This window comes from Cyanistes caeruleus, chromosome 25 (genome assembly GCF_971803275.1).
Source record: "Cyanistes caeruleus chromosome 25, bCyaCae1.hap1.1, whole genome shotgun sequence".
NCBI classification, from domain to species: domain Eukaryota; kingdom Metazoa; phylum Chordata; class Aves; order Passeriformes; family Paridae; genus Cyanistes; species Cyanistes caeruleus.
The window spans coordinates 4,228,538-4,250,122 of record NC_141725.1 but is presented as its reverse complement, the minus strand read 5'-3'; the positions used below and the strand labels follow the sequence as shown (position 1 = coordinate 4,250,122).

The following is a 21,585-nucleotide window of genomic DNA, read 5'->3' as shown; positions in this document are numbered from 1 at the left end:
TGGGGGCTCGGGGGGCCGCGGAGGCAGACGGGGCTGGGGGCTCGGGGGACACCAGGATGGGGCAGGGGGACCGGGGGACACCGGGCAGGGGGACACGGGCACCGCGCAGGGGCTGCCCCCGCCCCGGGTCTCTGCCCGCAGGAGCAGAGCGCTATGGCGTGGGGCCGGGGGCGCGGGGGAGGGGGGGGCCGGGACACGCGGGACTGTCCCCAAGGGTGACACCGCCACCCCCACGTGGCACCGTCCTTCCCTCCCACGAGGACCGAGGGCGGCCGGGCCCGGTGGCATCGGTTGTGCTGTGAGTGCGGGGGGCGCTCCGGCCGTGCCGGTGGCGAGACCCCGCTCCTGCCGTGCCCGGGGCGGGGGTGGCCGCGTGTCCCTGGGCTCGGCCCCGTCTTCACCCCCGGCCCCGGGCACAGTCACAGTGATGGCACACGGAGGACGAGGGGACGGTCCCGCTGCGGTGCCACTGCCACGTCCAGCCGTGGGGGGGAGGAGGGAGCGGGGGGTATCCGGAGTGGGGAGGGGGGCGCGGGCCAGTCCGGGGCTCTACATGATGCTGCACTTCCCCTTGATTTTGTCTGTCCTCTTCTGCTTGCTGGAGCGCTTCCCGTCGATGGTGAGGCTGACGTTCCTCCTCTTCTCCAGGTTCAGCAGCTCCTGGAAGAGCTCCTTGACGTTGTAGTTCATCTTGGCCGAGGTCTCCATGAAGGCGCATTTCCACTCCTTGGCCATGGCCTCCCCCTCCCTGCTCTCCACCTCGCGCTGCGTCTCGTCGCACTTGTTGCCCACCAGCATGATGGGGATGCTCTCCACGCTGCCCTTGATCTGCACGATCTGCTGGTAGATGGGCTTCAGCTCCTCCAGCGACTGCTTGCTGGTGACCGAGAAGACCAGGATGAAGGCATGGCCCTTGGAGATGGACAGGCGCTGCATGGCCGGGAACTGGTGGCTGCCGGTGGTGTCGGTGATCTGCAGGGTGCACACGCTCTTGTCGCAGCTGATCACCTGCCGGTACGTGTCCTCGATGGTGGGGATGTAGGTGTCGCGGAAGGTCCCCTTGACGAAGCGCAGCACCAGCGAGCTCTTGCCCACGCCGCCGGCGCCGAACACCACCACGCGGTAATCGTTGCTCTGCTCCGGCATCTTGCCCCGCAGTCGCCGCCGCTGCGGGGGGACAGGGAGGCGTCACCCCCCGAATCCAGCGGTTTGCCCCCATCCCCCCAAGATGCAGCCCCGGCCGGGAGCCGGGCTCGCTGCCCTTGGGATGCCCTTGCCGGCCCGGGGTGCGGCCGCCTCGGTTATTTTTACCGGCTGCCCGCTGTGGCCATATGGCCGAGCGTGGCCACCGGCACCGCAGCTGCTGCCGAGGCTGCCGGGGGGGGGTCGCTGGGCAGGGACCCCCCGAGCCCGCTCTGCAGGGCAGCCACCGGCCCGGAGAGGTCACGGTGGCACCTGGAGCGCCCAGCTGGGCTCTCTGCCCAGCTTCGGAGGTGCCCTTTCGCACGCAGACTGCGCTGCTGTGTTCTGCCACCCCTGTCACTCGCTGCCACCCTGTCCCACGCCGTGCCACCCCTGTGCTCTGCTCCCGCCCCACGGGTGTGCTGGGGAGCGGAGGGAAGGAGCGTGGCACGGCCGTGGGCTGTGGGTGGTGAGCAGTGGGTCAGAGACCCCTCCTGGCCACCCTCACGCTGCCAAACCTCGGTGCCCACCCGCAGGGGACAGCTGGACCTGGGCAGGGTCCCCTGTGCCCACCCACAGGGGACAGCTGGACCTGGGCAGGGTCCCCTGTGCCCACCCACAGGGGACAGCTGGACCTGGGCAGGGTCCCCAGTGCCCACCCACAGGGGACAGCTGGACCTGGGCAGGGTCCCCTGTGCCCACCCACAGGGGACAGCTGGACCTGGGCAGGGTCCCCTGTGCCCACCCACAGGGGACAGCTGGACCTGGGCAGGGTCCCCGGTGCCCCCCAAGTGCTGCAGCCCTGGGGTGTGAAATAAGGGGGCACCGCCGGTGCTGGGCCCTGCTCCAGTTCCCCCAGTGCAGAGCAGGGGTGGCAGCACCAGCTCTGTCCCAGGAGGGTCCCCAGGGCGTGTGGGACCCTCAGAGAGCCTTGGGGACATGAAAGCCACCATGGGACAGGGTTCCCAAGGTGTCCAGTCACGGGATGAGTGGGAAGGAGGGGAGGGAGGGGGGCCTGAGCACTGCTGAAGGACTGTCCCCAGTCAGCTCCACTGCTGCCACCCCAGCTCAGGGAAGGGGGACACAAAGTGCCCCCGACAGCCCCGTGCTGGTGGCTGCCCTGGGCACGGCAGCTCCTCCTGCATCCCTGAGCATCTCCAGGGGAACCAGCCCCTTCCCACGGCCGCTGCCTCCCCATCCCAGGCCAGCGGGGGGGGTCCGGACCCCACAAAGCAGCCCCAGAACCCCGGCGTGTCCCCAAAGAGCAGAGCCAGGTGAGGCTGGGAGCTGGAGGAGCCCATCCCCGCAGCCTCGGGTGGCCAAGGAGCTCAGCCCATCGTGGGCTCCTTGGATCCCACCACGCTGGGAGCGTCACCAGCACCCGGGGGCTGGGGCTGGAGCGGGGGCCGGGGCTGAGCTGGCGCGTGGGAACGTCCAACCTCGGCTGGGGCTGGCAGTGGTCCCACCCTGTCCCACCTGTGCCATCCCACCTGTGTCACCTGCCTGTCCCACCTGTCCCATCCCACTTGTTCCACCTGTCTATGGCACCGCCAAAAGCGCCCCCGGCCCCGCAGCCCCGCCATGGAGAGCTGAGGTGAGGGCTGGGCTGGACAGACCCCCACGGAAGCCGGGGGGCTCTTTGGGGTGACCCCATGGCCTGTTGGCCCGATCCCAACAGTCCCTGATGCCCGAGGGTCCGGAGCACGGCCCCTCCTCAGCTCGTGGGCAGGGACCCCCGGGCCTGACCCTGCCGGGGGGCTCTGCACCCCCAGGACCCCCCAGCGCCCTCCCACTCGTGCCCCCAGCGCTGGGGGTGACAGCGGTGGGGAGCCGGGGGTCAGCACGGACGGCAGGGGTGGGATGGGGAGCAGGGGAAGGGCAGGGGGAGGATGGAGGGGCAGGAGAAGGGGCTGGATGGAGGTCGGAGGGGCAGGAGAAGGGGCTGGATGGAGGTGGAGGGGCAGGAGAAGGGGCAGGATGGAGGTGGAGGGGCAGGAGAAGGGGCTGGATGGAGGTGGAGGGGCAGGAGAAGGGGCTGGATGGAGGTCAGAGGGGCAGAGGAAGAGCAGGGTGGACGAGCATCCCGCTCAGGATGGAGATGGAGAGGCAGGGGAAGACACGGACACAGATGGAGGGGCAGGATGGAGATGGAGGAGCAGGAGAAGGGGCGGGAGGGACGAGCATCCCGCTCAGGATGGAGATGGAGAGGCAGCAGAAGGGCACGGACAGATGGCGGGGCAGGGTCGCGGGTCCCCCCGCGCCGCTCCCCGCCCTTGCCGGCAGCACCCCCGGTCCCCGCGCCGGCCGCGCTCCCCCGGCCCCCGCCGCGCCGGTCGCATTGCGGTGCCCGCCGCCTCACCGTGTCCTGCCCGGGATCCGCCCTTGGCTGCGGGCGGCGCGGCGGCCTCAGCGCATGGCCCGGCCCGGGGCGGCCCCGGCGCGGCGGCTCCGCTCCGCCCGGCTCGGCTCGGCTCGGTGCGGCGGGGCTCGGCGGGGGCTGCGGCCGGTGCGGCGGGGCCGGTTGGGCTCGGCTCGGCTCGGCTCGGTGCGGTGCGGCCGCCGCAGAGCCGATCCCGCCCCGCCGCCGGCCCCGCCCGCCGCGCCCGCCCCGCCCGGACCCCCGGGCCCGGCCCCGGGACGGGGAGGGGGACACACGGACAGCCATGGGGACAGACGGACGGCGATGAGCGAGAACGGGGACACGCGGGCAGGGAGGGGGATGGAAACACAGACAGGAACGGGATGGGGACGCGCGGAGACACAAACAGGGTCACACGGAGAGGGACGGGTGGGGATGGGGACAGGGACACACGGACGGGAACACACGGAGAGAGATGGGGACACGTGGGGGTGAGGGTGGAGAGCCAGGCAGGGACACACGGACAGGGACACACGGACAGGGACACACGGACAGGGACACACGGACAGGGACACACGGACAGGGACCCCACACGGACAGGGACACTCGGCGATGTGGACACACAGACAGGGACACACGGACAGGGACACTTGGGGATGGGGACACACGGACAGGGACACACGGACAGGGACACACGGACAGGGACCGCACACGGACAGGGACACTTGGGGATGGGGACACACGGACAGGGACCCCACACGGACAGGGACACACGGACAGGGACACTCGGCGATGGGGACACACGGACAGGGACCGCACACGGACAGGGACACTTGGGGATGGGGACACTTGGGGATGGGGACACACGGACAGGGACACACGGACAGGGACACTTGGGGATGGGGACACACGGACAGGGACATGAATCCCACAGGGACACACGTGGGGACACGAATCCATGCGACGAGGGGCAGCCCAGGGACATGTGGATGGGGACAGAGCCCCACAGGTGGTGACAGGGGACACAGGGACAGGACAGACGGATGCCAAGGTCCCAGCCAGGCAGGGCACGGCTGGCAGAGGGTGCCGTGAGCCCCAGTGGCGTTGGGGGTGGCCTGGGCAGCGATGCCGGGCTTTGGAGACACAGAGGCCAAGGTGCCACCCCAGCACAGGGCCTTTGTCACCAACTGGTGTCACTGCTCATGGCAGAGCCCCAAATCCCCAGAGGGGACACACGGGGGGTCCTGGTGGGGCTGTGGGACGCTCAAGTGCTGCCTGAGCAGGAGCAGAAGAGCCGCAGGGTGCCCATCCCCAGCTGTGTGTCCCAGAGGTGACAAAAGTGACTCCGGGGCTCCCGTGGTCCCTGCCACAGCCGGGGTCTGCTCCTGCCTCCCCCCCAGCCCACTCCGGAGTGGTGGCAGCAATTAAAACCCGCAGCCTCTATTAATAAACAGCCGGCGGGCACCGGGCCACTGTGGCACCCACGCGTCCCCACGGGCGCGGGGAGAACGACACGGGGACCTCGGCCCCGTCACCGGGAGGTGACAATGCCCGGGGTGGGGTGGGGGGTGGCAGCCTCAGCCCCCCCGCGCCGCGCTCGGAGCCGGATACTCCTCGTTAAGAGGGAATGAATGATCGTTTCCCTGCGGCTCCTCCTCGTTCCATTGAGCCGCAGCTCCCCGCCGGGCCTGACGCAACGGGGCGGCCGCTCACGCAGGGCTGAATCACGGCGCTGCCGAGCCGGGGGTGCTCGGGGGTCCCGTCCCCCCCTCCCCCGGGCTCGGCACGGCTCGGGGGGGTCCGGCCGGAGGGGTTTGGTTGCCCGGGGAGGGGACTCAGCCCACGCCGGGGCCCGGCACGTGTGGCCGCCGCGTGAGCCGGACGCGGAGCAGCCACGGGGGACAGCAAAAGAAAAAAAGCGAGTGACAGCGAGGGGAGAAGGGCAGGGAATTTATTTGGAGCAGCAGGGCCTCCTCCTCCTCCTCCTCCAGCCCGGAGCACGGGATGATCCTGTGGATGAACCCCCTCCCAAAGGCGGCGGGATGAGGATGGGGGAGCTCAGCACCCCCAGGCGCTTCACAGCCCTCCCCGATCCCAAAGTGCAGCAGCAGGAGGGTGCGAAACGGAGGTGACAGCCCAACAGGGGACACTCAGCACCGTGTCACCTCTCCCCCTCATCCCCCCCCAGGAGAGAGGTCACCCCTCAGGGGAGGTGACAGAGCCCTGAGGCTTTACCACGCCGAAGCAAATCACGTTCTTCTCATCCTGCTGGTTTGTGTCATGCCAGGCCCAAAATAACCTCCCTCCGCCTCGCCCCCCCCTCTCCACTCCAGGTTTTCAAAGGAAGATTAATTGACTCGGGGATGTTGCAGCAATTAAACTAACGAGCCCCAGGATCTGTCAGATGATGCTCAGCTGCCTCCATATGCTGCAGCTGGGCCACCGCGGAGGCTCCGAGCCTCCTTCCCGCTGCCGGCACTGCGCCATCCTTATAATTCCATCAGCGCTTCCAGGAGCCCGGCGGAAGCTGCTGCAGGAGCGAAGGCTCCGGGTAATTAAAATGCAGCCCCTGCCTGAGCCAGGCTGTGTTGCACGGCTGGGGAGGAGCACATTCCCAGCTCCAGCCTCTGATCCCAGCTCCTTGCTGCCGAGGGTAAATCCGGCGGGATCGGCGGCACACGGAGCTTCCCTGGGGCTCTGCGGCTGCTGAGAGCCGCTCGTGTTTCCCAGCAGCGGCTCCGCTCCCCGCCAAGGGAGGCCATTCCATTCCTTTGGAAACCTGGAGAAGCCTCGGAGCAGCCCCTGATGGGAACTGCTCAGCCCCCAGGACTGCAGAGCACTGAAAACACCAGAGTTTGCCCCAAAATATCAGTGCTGGAAATTGCCACTGCCCGTTTGCTGCGAGCTCATGGATCCCAGGTTCTGGATAACGCAAGGATCTGTTCCATCCCTGCAAGTGTCCAAGGCCAGGCTGGACAGGGTTTGCAGCAATCTGGGATAGTGGAAGGTGTCCCTGCCATGGCACTGGATGGGCTTTAAGGTCCCTCCCAACCCAAACCATCCTGGGATTCATCCTGATTCTCAGAGGTTTCCCTTAGGGAACGCTCAGCCTGTGGAGACCAAGCTGAGAAGGAAGCAGGGTAGAGGGGCCCGGCCTCGTTTCTTCCATGAATCCCTGGGAAAGCTGAGCTCCCCGAGCTCCAGGTGGGCCACTGGAAGCTGTGTGGAGGCAGCAGGGCCCAGAAGGCTGGAGCCCCACAGGGATGTTATTTTTGGCAGCTCTTACAACCAGGTTTTGCTCCGAACTAAGCCAGCGAAAGCAGCTTAGCGCAGCCTGGCAATCCCTGCTCCCACCTGCTCTGCCTCCATTCCCGCTTGTTCCTCACCTCCTCGGAGCCCCCGCAGCAGGCTCCCGGCCCGAGGGGAAGGAGGGAGAGCGGGGTGGGCTCTGGGCAGTGCAGGAAGCCACAGGCACTGGAGGAGCTCCTGGAAGCACATTTCACCCAGATCCTTAACGTCTGTGTCCGCTAATCCCCGCAGTCCCTCGGGCAGGGACGATCCCTCGGGATATTCCTCACTCTGAACACACGGGAGGAGTTTCTCCTCCTCCAGGTCCTCACGGAAACACCGCCCGGCTCCGGCCGTTCCAGCGGCGAAAGGGGCGGCTCCTCCCGGCGCCGGTGGGAGGGGAGAGGCGAGCTTTGCTCCCTCGGCTTCCCGAGGCTCCCGGCTCACCAGGGGATGAGCACCAGCCCGGCCAGCGCGGCGTAGCCCAGCACCAGGCACAGCACCTTGAGCAGCCGGTGGCTCTTGTCCTCCAGCTCCTTGGCCAGGATCTCGAAGAAGGTGATGAAGAGGAAGGTGCCGCCGGCGACGCCCTGCAGCAGCAGGGACGCCACGCTGCCCGCGGCGTTGCGGCTGCTCTCGATGCCCATCCCGACGCCGATTCCCAGCGGGATCATCAGGCACACGGCCACCGCCAGCTTGGCCGCGTCCCTCAGCGGCAGCGAGGCCTTGGCCATGCTGATGCCCAAAGCCACGGCCACCAGCGTCTCGTGCACGGCCACTCCCAGGAACAAGCTGACCACTCTGCTGCCGTCCTCCTGCAGGCCCAGGGCCAGGCCCTCGAAGATGGAGTGGGTGCACAGGGCGAACACCAGCCCCAGCAGGCGCCGGGGGCCGCAGCGCGCCAGCTCCGGCAGCGCCAGGCCGTGCGAGGCCGGGCCGTGCTCCCCGTACGGGGCGCGCCCGCGGGACGAGCCCATGAACGGGCTCTCGTACTCGGAGTCGCTGCCCGCGTCCGAGCCGGCGTTGAAGGTCTCCAGGTCGATGAAGGAGGGTTTCTCCTTCTGGAAGGTCAGGAAGAGCTGGTCCACGAAGACCGACAGGAAGAAGCCGACCATCATGATGGTCTCGGCCACCGGGTAGTCCGTGGTCACGTTGTTCTGCCTGAGCACCTCATCGAGCTGGAAGGGAGCAAAAGATCCAGCCCTTTATCCCTCTGGAGGGAAGCATTCCCACAGATCCACAGTGAATCCAGCCCTTTATCCCTCTGGGGGGAAACATTCCCACAGATCCACAGTGAATCCATCCCTATCCCTCTGGAAAGACACATTCCCACAGATCCACAGTGAATCCAGCCCTTTATCCCTCTGGGGGGGAAACATTCCCACAGATCCACAATGGATCCTGTCCTTTATCCCTCTGGAAAGACACATTCCCACAGACCCACAGTGAATCCATCTCTATTTCTCTGGAAGGAACCATTCCCACAGACCCACAGTGAGTCCATCCCTCTGTCTCTCTGCAGGCAGACATTCCCACACGGACACTCCATGGATCCGTGATGTGCCTTGGCAGGGGACAGGGAATCCCTGCCTTGCTGTTTGATCCTCGCAGCCTGCTCTGCATCCCACAAATCCCCATGATTTCCACGGAGAGAGGCAGGAGTTGCCCTTCACGGACACAGCAGAGCTCCAGCAGGACACAGCCCCCTCACTCCCATTCCCACCCGGGATCCCGCCATCCCTAATCCAGGATTTCAGCGGGACTCACCTTCCCTCTCACGGCGGGCAGGAGGGCGTTGAAGCAGGTGGCCAGGAAGACGCCGCCTCCGAAGGAATTCCAGAGGGCCAGGATCTTCCGGGAGCGCTGAGCCTTCTCGTAGTCAGCCTCGATGATCCTGACAGGCAGCAGGGCCCCGGCCAGCATCAGGACACAGATCCCCAGCAGACACAGCACCTTGGCCACCACAATCCTCATCCTGACAGGATTCCACACCTCTGGGTGTGCTCAGAGCGGGGACATCAGCCTGGACAGGATTGGGAATAACACAGAGAATTTTTTTTTCCCCTTTAGGAGCCACAGGAAGCAGCAGGGAAAAGTTAAAAGTGTGTTCAAAAGGGATTTGAGAGCCCTGGGATTGTGGTCACTTCAAACCACCCTTCCCTGCAGGTCTTCGAGGCCAGGTTGGACAATGGGAAATCCCTGCCAGGGCCTCCCCACACTCCCAGGGTGGAATTCCTTCCCAAATTTCCATCTGTCACCTTCCCAAAATCCCATCTCTCCCCTTCCCAGTATCCCATCTATCCCCTTCCCAAAATCCTACCTGTCCCCTTCACAGTATCCCATCTGTTCCCTTCCCAAAATCCCATCTCTCCCCTTCCCAGTATCCCATCTACCCCAGCCCTGTGGCCCATTCCCCATGTCCTGCCAGCCCATGCCACGTCCCTCTTTAAGGGACATTAAGGGACAAAGAGAGGAATTCAGAACCCATCAGGTGACACTGACTCACTCCAGGTCTGGCCAAGCCCAAAATCTGGGCCCAGGCACCACCCACAGCTGTGCCAGGCCAGAGGGAAGGGATCAAATCCTCCTTTCCCACAGCTCACATCTCTGGAACGCACCTGGCTCCCCACAGAAACCCTTAAACCTTTTTTTTTTCCCCGTTTTTAACCCAAACCAGCCCCCTCCAAAGCCTTGAGCTGCCGAGTTGAGGCAGAGCAGCCACATCCAGCATCCCTGAATGGATGGAGGGAAAGGAAGCTCCAGGAACACCTGGAACACCCCAGGAACTCCTCACCTGCTCCTCCTGCACACCTGGGCTGCGTCCCCAGCCCCAAAACCACTGCAGCAAGGCACTGACTCGGCTCCTGCTCGGATTAGTGGCTCATAACGAAGCATCCAAGCGATGAAAAATATTATATAAATCAGGCAGGGCTCTGTGGGAGGAAAAACAAAGGTGTTCCTCATCCGTGAGCCTCTAAATCCCAGGGATTCTGTTAAAAACCGGCCCTTCCAAGCCTTGCAGATTGTCCCATCACTTCAAAAAAGGGGGTGATGGGGAAGGGGCTCCTCGAAAGGGGGCAGAGATGAGGGGGCTCAGGGCTGCTGGGAGGGGGGTGAGCAGCTCAAATGGCGAGAGTTCAGCCGGGGAGACCCTCAGAGGGGTCGGGGTCTGCCCTGAGCCCTCCAAGGTGCGGAGAGGGCCCAGCTCCAGCCCCTCCCAGGCAGATAGAGCCCAGCCCGAGCCCCTCAGGATGGGGAAGGGGCCCAGCCCGAGCCCCTCATGGCGAGAAACCCCTCACAGGAGCTTGGGGTCCGCCGCCATCCCCTCACACCCAGAGCGGCCGAGCCCCAACCCCTCAACACAAGGTTGGGGTCCAGCCCCTCACACAGGGGGCCGCTCTCCCGGCCCTGTCCCCCCTCCCAGCCCCGCTGAGACCCCCGGTTCCCCTCCCCGGCCCCGCCATCCCCTCACGACCCCCTCGCCCCCGTTACCCCGGCAACCGCCCCCCCCTCCACTCACGGCCGGCCCCGGCTCGCTCCCGGCCCGGCCGCCCCGCACGCGCCCGCCCACGGCGCACTCCCATTGGCTGAGGTGGAATAGCCGATTTCTGATTGGCCGCCCGAACTGTCAATCAGCGCGACCACGCTGAGGCAGGGGGAAGCGGCGATTGAGGTCCGCGGGAAACGCGTCCCGCAGCGCTGGGTTCCGGGGATCGCCGGGAACGGGAAAAACCGGAATGGGAAAAACGGGAAAAAACGGGAAAAACGGGAAAAACGGGAAAAACGGGAAAAACGGGAAAACCGGGAGCTCCGGGAATGGGAAAACCCTGGAACAGCGTCCCCGACACCTACACCACCTCCTCCTGCCGCTCTGTGATCAAACCGCGCCAATGGCAGCTGCAGGGAGAGCTGAGGCCCACCTGAAAATTCCGTAAAATTCCATAAAATTCCATAAAATTCCATAAAATTCCCACTTTTTTTTTTCGCTGTCAGCTCCCAGAGGAGCCAGGACTTTCTGGGAAATTCTATCACTTCATCTTGGAGCTCAGGGCCAGGCAAATCCTCTGGAATCAGGAGCAGCTCCAGGGTAAGGCAGGAAAAATTCCCTGGAAAACCTCGCCTGGAATTCAGGGCTGGAAAAACCCAAAAAAGGTGGAAAAACACCAAAAAAAACCCACCCGAGACAGGAAAAAAAGGAGGAAGGTGAAGAAAAGGAAACAAAATGAGCCCAAAACAGAGGGAAAACGGCTCCGTGGTTTCCGTATTTTTGGGTAATTCCAGAATATTTTCCTTTCCAGCCTCAAATTCCTTCGGCTACAAAAAAGAAAAATAAAAAGGGATTCAAGGAAGGAGAAATAGGGGGGAAAAAATGAAAAGTTTTCCTGGTTTTGTGTTGTAGGAAAGCGCAGGAGGAGAATTCCCACTGGGAAGGCCAAAAAACATTGGGAAAAACGGGATAAACGGAACCCCAAACCCACGGAAAATTCTGGAAAATCACCTCAGCACGCCGGGATAACAACCAAAGTGTCCAAATGTTTTTTTATTCCTCACGAGTGACACGAACCACATGAATTCCACGGAGCCTCCTTCAAAAAAAAACCCAAAAAAAAGCAAAAAACAACAAAAAAATCACTTTTTTTTTGAATTTTTCCATGATTTTTTTTTTTTTTTTTTCCGTCTCCCGAACGTTCCGGAGGGAGCCAAAAAAAAAAAAAATCGGATTTAAATCCCTTTTTTGGATTTCAAAAAAAATCCTCTGCTCTCACCCCGGCTGGGAATTTGAGGCGGCTCCAGGAATTTCTCCATGCCCGAATTCCTGGATTTTTGGATCCAAATTTGGATCCAAAAGGAGGGGGAGGAATTTTTGGTTCCCTCCAGCCCGACCCCCCCCCAGCTGACATGCAATTAAAAAATAAAAATAATTAGGAAAAAACTCCTTTAAACACACTAAAAACGCTTTCACTCCCTCCCTGCTGACGTTCCATGGGAGAAATTCCCATTTTTTGTTTTGTTTTTTTCCCCGGAGTTGTCGCACACCCAACGGGATTTTCCAGGATTTTTTTTTTGGGGATAGGGGATAAAAAAAAAAAACAACCCCCCAAAAAAAAAATGTTTTTGGGGGGGAGGTTCAGTCTTGACTCCCCCTCCGTGGATCCTGGAAAAGGGAGCGGCAAAATTCCCGAAAATCCCAGACTTGGAGCGAAATCCTCATTCCCAGAGAGTGGAAAATCCTGGGAATTCCAGGGTGGGGACGAGCAGGGACTCAAACACTTCTTGGAAGTGGCTCCCGAGGAGGGGAAAATTGAGGGGGGGGGGAAATGAAAAATAAATGAAGAATTGGCTTGGAAATTCTGCAAAAAAAACCAAAAAAAAAAAAAATTGGGAATAAAAAAATCCCCCCCAGGCAGCGATTTGGGAATTTCCCAGCGGAATTCTGTGGGAAATTTTGAGTTCAGCTCTGCTGGGGCTGCCAGGAAAATGAAATAAAATTTTAAAAAATTTGGGAAAATTGGGGGAAAAAAAAAGGGAGGAGCAGGGCGGGAAAATTGGGAATTCTCGGTGGCATGCAGGGCACGGAAAGATTTGGGAATTATTTTGGGTTTTTTTATCCGTTGAAATTTTGGGGTTTTTTCTTTTTTCCCCCCCTCTCTCGGACACTTCCAAGTCAAGAAACGGCGACACGGACGCGGCTCCCAGCTGGAAAAGCAAATTCCGGAATTCCCAGGGGCTGTGGAGAGGAAAAACAGGGAATTCAGCTGGGGAAAAAAAAAAAAAGGGGGAATTTGATGATTTTAATTGGTTTGAATTTCTTTTTATTTCTTTTATTTGAAATGGGTTGCTTTATTTTGGAGTTTGGTTTCATTTCAGTTTAATCGGTTTTAAATTGAAATTGTTTAATGGTGAATTAAAGGTAAATTAAATTTTGTTTTGTTTTTATTAAAACTAACAGTTTTTGATTAGAATAATCAATGCTAATAATCATTAATTATAAGCAAATAATTATATATTTATATATATATTATACTTTATATATAATTAATTATTAATTAGAAGAAATAATCATTAATCACTTATTTCATCTAATAAACAAAAATCACACATTTAACGACTTTAATAAAAAATCCATTATTTCTTTAATATTCTTGATTAATTAGAATAATCTCTTTATTAATTATCATAAGAAACCATCATTAGTCAATTATTTTATCTTCTAATAAAGAAGAGCCACCCATTTAACAGCTTTAATAAATTAAATACATTAAATATAATAAATATATTAAATAAATTAAATATATTAAATAAATTAAATATATTAAATAAATTAAAGAAATTAAGATAAATTAATTAAATAAATAAAATTAAATAAAATAAATAAAATTAAATAAATTAAATCAATAAAATTAAATAAATTAAATCAAATAAATTAAACACAAATAAAATTAACTAACTAAATAATTATATTAAATACATTAAATAATATATTAAATAATATATAAATATATTAAATAATTTAAATAAATCAAATAAACACATAAATAAAATCAATTAAATATATAAATATATTAAAAACATTATAGACATTAAATAAATTAAATAAATCACATAAACATAAATAAAATAAATAAATAAAATATATTAAATACATTATAGACATTAAATAAATTAAAGAAATCACATAAACATAAATAAAATAAATAAATAAAATATATTAAATACATTATAAACATTAAATAAATTAAAGAAATCAAAGAAATTAAACACATAAATAAAATTAATTAGATAAATAAATTTGGGCTGGAATTCCCTCATTTTGGCTTTTCAGTGACATTAAAAAATTTTTTTAAAAACTTTCAAAAATCAACGTTTAAAACATTTTTCTTGGAATGGGAATGAATTCATTGGAATTTTCTGGAATCCCGTGGGATCCCGGCCTTCCCCCACCTCACTCCTGCTGCTCCTCGTTGCTGGCGCTCGGGGTCCGGCTCCGGATTTGGCTGCGGAGCTGCTCGATCAGCTCGGGGTTCTGCTGCTGCATCTGCTGCGCGAACTGCTGGCCCCTGCATGGGGACACGGGGACACGGGGACATGGGGACATCAGGGACATCAGGGACCGTGAACTGCTGGCCCCTGCATGGGGACACGGGGACACGGGGACACGGGGACATGGGGACATCAGGGACACATGGACATCAGGGACTGTGAACTGCTGGCCCCTGCATGGGGACACGGGGACATCAGGGACATGGGGACATCAGGGACATCAGGGACTGTGAACTGCTGGCCCCTGCATGGGGACACGGGGACACGGGGACATCAGGGACATGGGGACATCAGGGACCGTGAACTGCTGGCCCCTGCATGGGGACACGGGGACACGGGGACATCAGGGACATGGGGACATCAGGGACTGTGAACTGCTGGCCCCTGCATGGGGACATGGGGACATGGGGACATGGGGACATCAGGGACTGTGAACTGCTGGCCCCTGCATGGGGACACGGGGACATCAGGGACATGGGGACATGGGGACACGGGGACATCAGGGACTGTGAACTGCTGGCCCCTGCATGGGGACACGGGGACATCAGGGACATGGGGACATCAGGGACTGTGAACTGCTGGCCCCTGCATGGGGACACGGGGACATCAGGGACATGGGGACATCAAGGACTGTGAACTGCTGGCCCCTGCATGGGGACACGGGACACGGGGACATGGGGACATGGGGACATCAGGGACATGGGGACATCAGGGACATCAGGGACTGTGAACTGCTGGCCCCTGCATGGGGACACGGGGACACGGGGACATGGGGACATCAGGGACACATGGACATGAGGGACTGTGAACTGCTGGCCCCTGCATGGGGACACGGGGACATCAGGGACATGGGGACATCAGGGACATCAGGGACTGTGAACTGCTGGCCCCTGCATGGGGACACGGGGACATCAGGGACACATGGACATCAGGGACACACGGACATGAGGGACTGTGAACTGCTGGCCCCTGCATGGGGACACGGGGACACGGGGACATGGGGACATGGGGACATCAGGGACATGGGGACATCAGGGACGTGGGGACACGGGGACATCAGGGACCGTGAACTGCTGGCCCCTGCATGGGGACACGGGGACATGGGGACATGGGGACATCAGGGACCGTGAACTGCTGGCCCCTGCATGGGGACACGGGGACATGGGGACATGGGGACACACGGACATCAGGGACTGTGAACTGCTGGCCCCTGCATGGGGACACGGGGACATCAGGGACATCAGGGACATGGGGACATCAGGGACATGGGGACATCAGGGACCGTGAACTGCTGGCCCCTGCATGGGGACACGGGGACATCAGGGACACACGGACATCAGGGACATGGGGACATCAGGGACTGTGAACTGCTGGCCCTTGCATGGGGACACGGGGACACGGGGACATCAGGGACATGGGGACATCAGGGACATGGGGACATCAGGGACCGTGAACTGCTGGCCCCTGCATGGGGACACATGGACATGGGGACACACGGACATGGGGACATTGGGGACCATGAACTGCTGGCCCCTGCAGACACACGGACATCAGGGGGACACAGACACATGGACATCAGGGACATCAGGGACACACAGACATATGGGGACATGGAGACATCAGGGACCATGAAGTGCGGGCCCCTGTGGACACACGGACATCAGGGACAGAGGGACATGGGGACAGCAGGACGTGTGGGTATGGGGACAGACAGACACCAAGGACATGGGGACAGAGGGACATCAGGGACAGAGGGACATCAGGGGACACTGGACACCAGTGAGAAGTCCTTGGTGACACAGGACAGAGACACCAGGGACAGGACAGGGGACACAGGGGACACAGGACAGGGGACACAGGCAACAGCCTGGGACATTCCCAGCCCTGGATCCAGGATTGTTCCCCGGGATTGTCCCCAGGATTGTCCCCCCTGATTGTTCCCCGGGATTGTCCCCAGGATTGTCCCCCCAGGATTGTCCCCAGCCTGTCCCCAGCCTGTCCCCAGCCTGTCCCCAGCCTGTCCCCAGGATTGTCCCCAGGACTGTCCCCAGGATTGTCCCCAGCCTGTCCCCAGGACTGTCCCCAGGATTGTCCCCAGCACTGTCCCCAGCACTGTCCCCAGCCTGTCCCCAGCCTGTCCCCAGCCTGTCCCCATTGTGTCCCCGCCTGTCCCCAGCACTGTCCCCATTGTGTCCCCGCCTGTCCCCAGCCTGTCCCCAGCCTGTCCCCATTGTGTCCCCGCCTGTCCCCAGCCTGTCCCCATTGTGTCCCCGCCTGTCCCCATTGTGTCCCCAGCCTGTCCCCATTGTGTCCCCGCCTGTCCCCAGCCTGTCCCCAGCACTGTCCCCATTGTGTCCCCAGCACTGTCCCCAGCCTGTCCCCAGCACTGTCCCCAGCACTGTCCCCAGCCTGTCCCCATTGTGTCCCAGCCTGTCCCCAGCACTGTCCCCAGCCTGTCCCCATTGTGTCCCAGCCTGTCCCCATTGTGTCCCAGCCTGTCCCCAGCCTGTCCCCAGGATTGTCCCCAGCCTGTCCCCAGCCTGTCCCCATTGTGTCCCAGCCTGTCCCCAGCCTGTCCCCAGCCTGTCCCCAGCCTGTCCCCATTGTGTCCCCAGCCTGTCCCCATTGTGTCCCAGCCAGTCCCCAGCCTGTCCCCATTGTGTCCCAGCCAGTCCCCAGCCTGTCCCCATTGTGTCCCCGCCTGTCCCCAGCACTGTCCCCATTGTGTCCCAGCCAGTCCCCAGCCTGTCCCCAGGATTGTCCCCAGCCTGTCCCCGCCTGTCCCCAGCCTGTCCCCATTGTGTCCCAGCCAGTCCCCAGCCTGTCCCCATTGTGTCCCCAGCCTGTCCCCATTGTGTCCCCGCCTGTCGCCAGCACTGTCCCCATTGTGTCCCCAGCCTGTCCCCAGCACTGTCCCCAGCACTGTCCCCAGCCTGTCCCCAGCACTGTCCCCATTGTGTCCCAGCCTGTCCCCAGCCTGTCCCCATTGTGTCCCCAGCCTGTCCCCATTGTGTCCCCGCCTGTCCCCAGCACTGTCCCCATTGTGTCCCCGCCTGTCCCCAGCACTGTCCCCATTGTGTCCCCGCCTGTCCCCAGCACTGTCCCCAGCCTGTCCCCATTGTGTCCCCGCCTGTCCCCATTGTGTCCCCGCCTGTCCCCAGCCTGTCCCCATTGTGTCCCCGCCTGTCCCCAGCACTGTCCCCATTGTGTCCCAGCCAGTCCCCAGCCTGTCCCCATTGTGTCCCAGCCAGTCCCCAGCCTGTCCCCATTGTGTCCCCGCCTGTCCCCATTGTGTCCCCGCCTGTCCCCAGCCGCGCTCACGCCTGGATCAGGCTGGCCAGGTCGTTGGTGTTGGGGCTGCTCCCGGCCGCTCCCATGGCGTTGTGACCTCCCGAGATCATCCCGGACATTCTGGGAGGGAAGAAAAGGAGGAAAAATCCCAAAAAACCCTGAAAAATCCCAGAAAATCCCAAAGAATCCCAAAAAAATCCCAAAGAATCCCAAAGAATCCCAAAAAAATCCTGAAAAATCCTGAAAAATCCCAAAGAATCCCAAAGAATCCCAAAGAATCCCAAAGAATCCTGAAAAATCCCAAAGAATCCCAAAGAATCCCAAAGAATCCCAAAGAATCTCAAAAAAAAATCCCAAAGAATCCCAAAGAATCCCAAAGAATCCCAAAGAATCCCAAAGAATATCAAATAAATCCCAAAGAATCCCCAAAAAAACCCAAAGAACCCCAAAGAATCCCAAAGAATCCCAAAAAATCCCAAAAAATCCCAAAGAATCCCAAAGAATCCTGAAAAATCCCAAAGAATCCCAAAGAATCCCAAAGAATCCTGAAAAATCCCAAAGAATCCCAAAGAATCCCAAAGAATCCCAAAGAATCCCAAAGAATATCAAATAAATCCCAAAGAATCCCAAAAAACCCAAAGAACCCCAAAGAATCCCAAAGAATCCCAAAAAATCCCAAAAAATCCCAAAGAATCCCAAAGAATCCTGAAAAATCCCAAAGAATCCCAAAGAATCCCAAAAAATCCCAAAAAATCCCAAAAAATCCCAAAGAATCCCAAAAAATCCCAAAAAAATCCTGAAAAATCCCAAAGAATCCCCAAAAAAATCCCAAAGAATCCCAAAGAATCCCAAAAAATCCCAAAGAATCCCAAAAAATCCCGAAAAATCCCGAAAAATCCCAAAGAATCCCAAAGAATCCCAATAAACCCTGAAAAATCCCAAAGAATCCCAAAAAACCCCAAAAAATCCCAAAGAATCCCCAAAAATCCCAAAGAATCCCAAAAAAATCCCCAAAAAATCCCAAAGAATCCCAAAAAATCCCAAAAAAATCCCAAAAAAATCCCAAAAAATCCCAAAGAATCCCAAAAAATCCCAAAAAAATCCCAAAAAATCCCAAAGAATCCCAAAGAATCCCAAAAAATCCCAAAGAATCCCAAAGAATCCCAAAAAAATCCCAAAAAATCCCAAAGAATCCCAAAGAATCCCAAAAAAATCCCAAAGAATCCCAAAGAATCCCCAAAAAAAACCCCAAAGAATCCCAAAAAATCCCAAAAAATCCCAAAGAATCCCAAAGAATCCCAAAGAATATCAAAAAAATCCCAAAGAATATCAAAAAAATCCCAAAGAATCCCAAAAAAAACCCAAAGAATCCCAAAGAATCCCAAAGAATCCCAAAAAATCCCAAAGAATCCCAAAAAAATCCCAAAGAATCCCAAAAAATCCCAAAAAATCCCCAAAAAATCCCAAAGAATCCCAAAAAAATCCCAAAAAAATCCCAAAGAATCCCCAAAGAATCCCCAAAAATCCCAAAAAATCCCCAAAAAATCCCCAAAAAATCCCCAAAAAATCCCAAAAAAATCCCAAAGAATCCCAAAGAATCCCCAAAAATCCCAAAGAATCCCAAAGAATCCCAAAAAATCCCAAAGAATATCAAAAAATCCCAAAGAATATAAAAAAAAATCCCAAAAAAACCCCAAAGAATCCCAAAAAATCCCCAAAAAATCCCAAAAAAATCCCAAAAAATCCCAAAGAATCCCAAAAAATCCCAAAAAAATCCCAAAAAATCCTGAAAAATCCCAAAGAATCCCCAAAAAATCCGAAAGAATCCCAAAAAATCCCAAAAAAATCCCAAGAAATCCCCAAAAATCCCAAAAAAATCCCAAAGAATCCCAAAAAATCCCCAAAAAATCCCAAAAAAATCCCAAAAAATCCCAAAGAATCCCAAAAAATCCCAAAAAAATCCCAAAAAATCCCGAAAAATCCCAAAGAATCCCAAAGAATCCCAATCCAGAGGGTCCCTCCCTCCTCCCCCAGGCCTGGCCTGAGCATTCCCTGGATTTAGGAATTTATTCATTTTCCTGGGATATCTTGAACTGCTCCTCACAGCCACCCAGGAATGGGAATATTCCCATTCCAGCTGAGCTGGGAAATCCCGGGATCCCATCAAAAAGCCAATTCCAGGGCCATGATCCATGATCCATCCCATCCCAGCTCCCTCTGGAATGATTTCATTCCAACCCCTCTCCCAGCCCTTCCCAGAGCTCCCAAAGCGCCCCAGCTCAGGGAACCTGAGCTTCCCAACCCCCCTCCACATTCCAGGCCCAAATTCCCTCCTGTTCCCATGGGGAAAGGCCAAAGCCACGGAGAGAGCGAGCCTGGAGGGAGAAATTCCCGGAGGGAATGAAGAAAAGCGGGATCCAACTCACAGCTGTTGGACTTGGGGGTTGTTCATGAGGTTTGAGGCCTGTGGGGAACAAAAAACGACAGAGCGGGATCAACCCCCAAGGGAAAGCCTTGGGAATCCCTGGGAATGCTTGGGAATCCCTGGGAACCCCTTGGGAATCCTTGGGAATCCTTGGGAATCCCTGGGAATCCTTGGGAATCCTTGGGAATGCTTGGGAATCCCTTGGGAATCCTTGGGAATCTTTGGGAATCCTTGGGAATCCCTTGGGAATCCCTGGGAACCCCTTGGGAATCCTTGGGAATCCTTGGGAATCCCTGGGAATGCTTGGGAATCCTTGGGAATGCTTGGGAATGCTTGGGAATCCTTGGGAACCCCCTGGGAATCCTTGGGAATCCCTGGGAATCCTTGGGAATGCTTGGGAATGCCTGGGAATCCCTGGGAACCCCATGGGAATCCTTGGGAATCCTTAGGAACCCCTTGGGAATCCTTGGGAATCCTTGGGAACCCTTGGGAATCCTTGGGAATCCTTGGGAATCTTTGGGAACCCCTTGGGAATCCCTGGGAATCCTTGGGAATCCTTGGGAATCCCTGGGAATCCTTGGGAATCCTTGGGAATCCTTGGGAATCCTTGGGAATCCTTGGGAATCCCTGGGAATCCCTGGGAATCCCTGGGAATCCTTGGGAATCCTTGGGAATCCCTGGGAATCCTTGGGAATCCCTGGGAATCCTTGGGAATCCTTGGGAATCTTTGGGAATCCCTTGGGAATCCCTGGGAATCCCTGGGAATCCCTTGGGAATCCTTGGGAATCCCTTGGGAATCCCTGGGAATCCTTGGGAATCCCTGGGAATCCCTGGGAATCCTTGGGAATCCTTGGGAATCCCTTGGGAATCCTTGGGAATAATTGGGAATCCCTGGGAATCCCTGGGAATCCTTGGGAATCCTTGGGAATGCTTGGGAATGCTTGGGAATCCTTGGGAATCCCTGGGAATCCCTGGGAATCCTTGGGAATCCTTGGGAATCCTTGGGAATCCTTGGGAATCCCTGGGAATCCTTGGGAATCCTTGGGAATCCCTGGGAATCCCTGGGAATCCTTGGGAATCCTTGGGAATCCTTGGGAATCCTTGGGAATCCTTGGGAACCCCCTGGGAATCCTTGGGAATCCCTGGGAATCCTTGGGAATCCTTGGGAATCCCTGGGAATCCTTGGGAATCCTTGGGAATCCCTGGGAATCCCTGGGAATCCTTGGGAATGCTTGGGAATCCCTGGAAACCCCTTGGGAATCCTTGGGAATCCTTGGGAATCCTTGGGAATGCTTGGGAATCCCTGGGAATCCTTGGGAACCCCTTGGGAATCCCTGGAAACCCCTTGGGAATCCTTGGGAATCCTTGGGAATCCTTGGGAACCCCTTGGGAATCCCTGGGAATCCTTGGGAATCCTTGGGAATCCTTGGGAATCCCTGGGAATCCCTGGGAATCCTTGGGAATCCTTGGGAATCCCTGGGAATCCTTGGGAATCCTTGGGAATCCTTGGGAATCCCTTGGGAATCCTTGGGAATCCCTGGGAATCCTTGGGAATCCTTGGGAATCCCTGGGAATCCCTGGGAATCCTTGGGAATCCCTGGGAATCCCTGGGAATCCCTTGGGAATCCCTGGGAATCCCTGGGAATCCCTTGGGAATCCCTGGGAATCCCTGGGAATCCTTGGGAATCCTTGGGAATCCTTGGGAACCCTTGGGAATCCTTGGGAATCCTTGGGAATCCCTGGGAATCCTTGGGAATCCTTGGGAACCCTTGGGAATCCTTGGGAATCCCTGGGAATCCCTGGGAATCCCTGGGAATCCTTGGGAATCCTTGGGAATCCTTGGGAATCCGGGAAAAAGGGGGAAAGAAGAGCAAAGGTCGAGCCTGGAGCAGCCCAAGCCATTCCAGAGCCCGTGGAAAGCCTGAGGAGAAATTCCCGGCTTTGTCGGAGCTGGAGGGAACAGCAGGAGCTTCCACACAGCTCCAGGGACCGGGAACAG

At 57.1% G+C, this 21,585-nt stretch overlaps 3 protein-coding genes and 1 long non-coding RNA gene across 9 annotated transcripts in view; 1 reads left to right on the top strand and 3 right to left on the bottom strand.

Annotated features, from left to right (window-relative positions):
- Positions 1-3,668, bottom strand: DIRAS1 (DIRAS family GTPase 1). Its single transcript, XM_086862541.1, has 2 exons — positions 3,542-3,668; positions 1-1,167 (listed from the first exon to the last, which is right to left on the bottom strand). The coding sequence occupies exon 2, from the start codon at positions 1,144-1,146 to the stop codon at positions 550-552; it is 597 nt and encodes a 198-aa protein (XP_086718667.1). The 5' UTR covers positions 1,147-1,167; positions 3,542-3,668; the 3' UTR covers positions 1-549.
- A 1,807-nt stretch (positions 3,669-5,475) lies between these two features.
- SLC39A3 (solute carrier family 39 member 3) lies at positions 5,476-11,407 on the bottom strand. 6 transcript variants are annotated; one of them, XM_086863153.1, is made up of 4 exons: positions 11,328-11,407; positions 9,624-9,762; positions 8,597-8,852; positions 5,476-8,007 (listed from the first exon to the last, which is right to left on the bottom strand). In XM_086863153.1, the coding sequence occupies exons 3-4, from the start codon at positions 8,801-8,803 to the stop codon at positions 7,273-7,275; spliced, it is 942 nt and encodes a 313-aa protein (XP_086719279.1). In that variant the 5' UTR covers positions 8,804-8,852; positions 9,624-9,762; positions 11,328-11,407; the 3' UTR covers positions 5,476-7,272. The 6 variants fall into 6 exon arrangements, with proteins under 6 accessions (XP_086719279.1, XP_086719281.1, XP_086719276.1 ...); XM_086863155.1 differs by lacking the exon at positions 11,328-11,407 and adding an exon at positions 10,682-11,305; XM_086863150.1 differs by lacking the exon at positions 11,328-11,407 and adding an exon at positions 10,350-10,432.
- On the top strand, positions 10,829-12,754 carry LOC111940395 (uncharacterized). Its single transcript, XR_002869499.2, has 2 exons — positions 10,829-10,916; positions 11,229-12,754. It is a non-coding gene; the product is annotated as an uncharacterized LOC111940395 (long non-coding RNA).
- The window catches only part of SGTA (small glutamine rich tetratricopeptide repeat co-chaperone alpha), a 29,172-nt gene continuing 18,929 nt past the window's right edge, over positions 11,343-21,585 (bottom strand). Inside the window, exons 9-12 of the mRNA XM_086863156.1 lie at positions 19,588-19,625; positions 17,192-17,281; positions 13,772-13,887; positions 11,343-12,557 (exon numbers count right to left, since the gene is read on the bottom strand). Of these exons, the coding sequence (XP_086719282.1) occupies positions 13,773-13,887; positions 17,192-17,281; positions 19,588-19,625 (243 nt within the window). The 3' untranslated portion in view covers positions 11,343-12,557; position 13,772. The remainder of the gene's footprint in view (positions 12,558-13,771; positions 13,888-17,191; positions 17,282-19,587; positions 19,626-21,585) is intronic.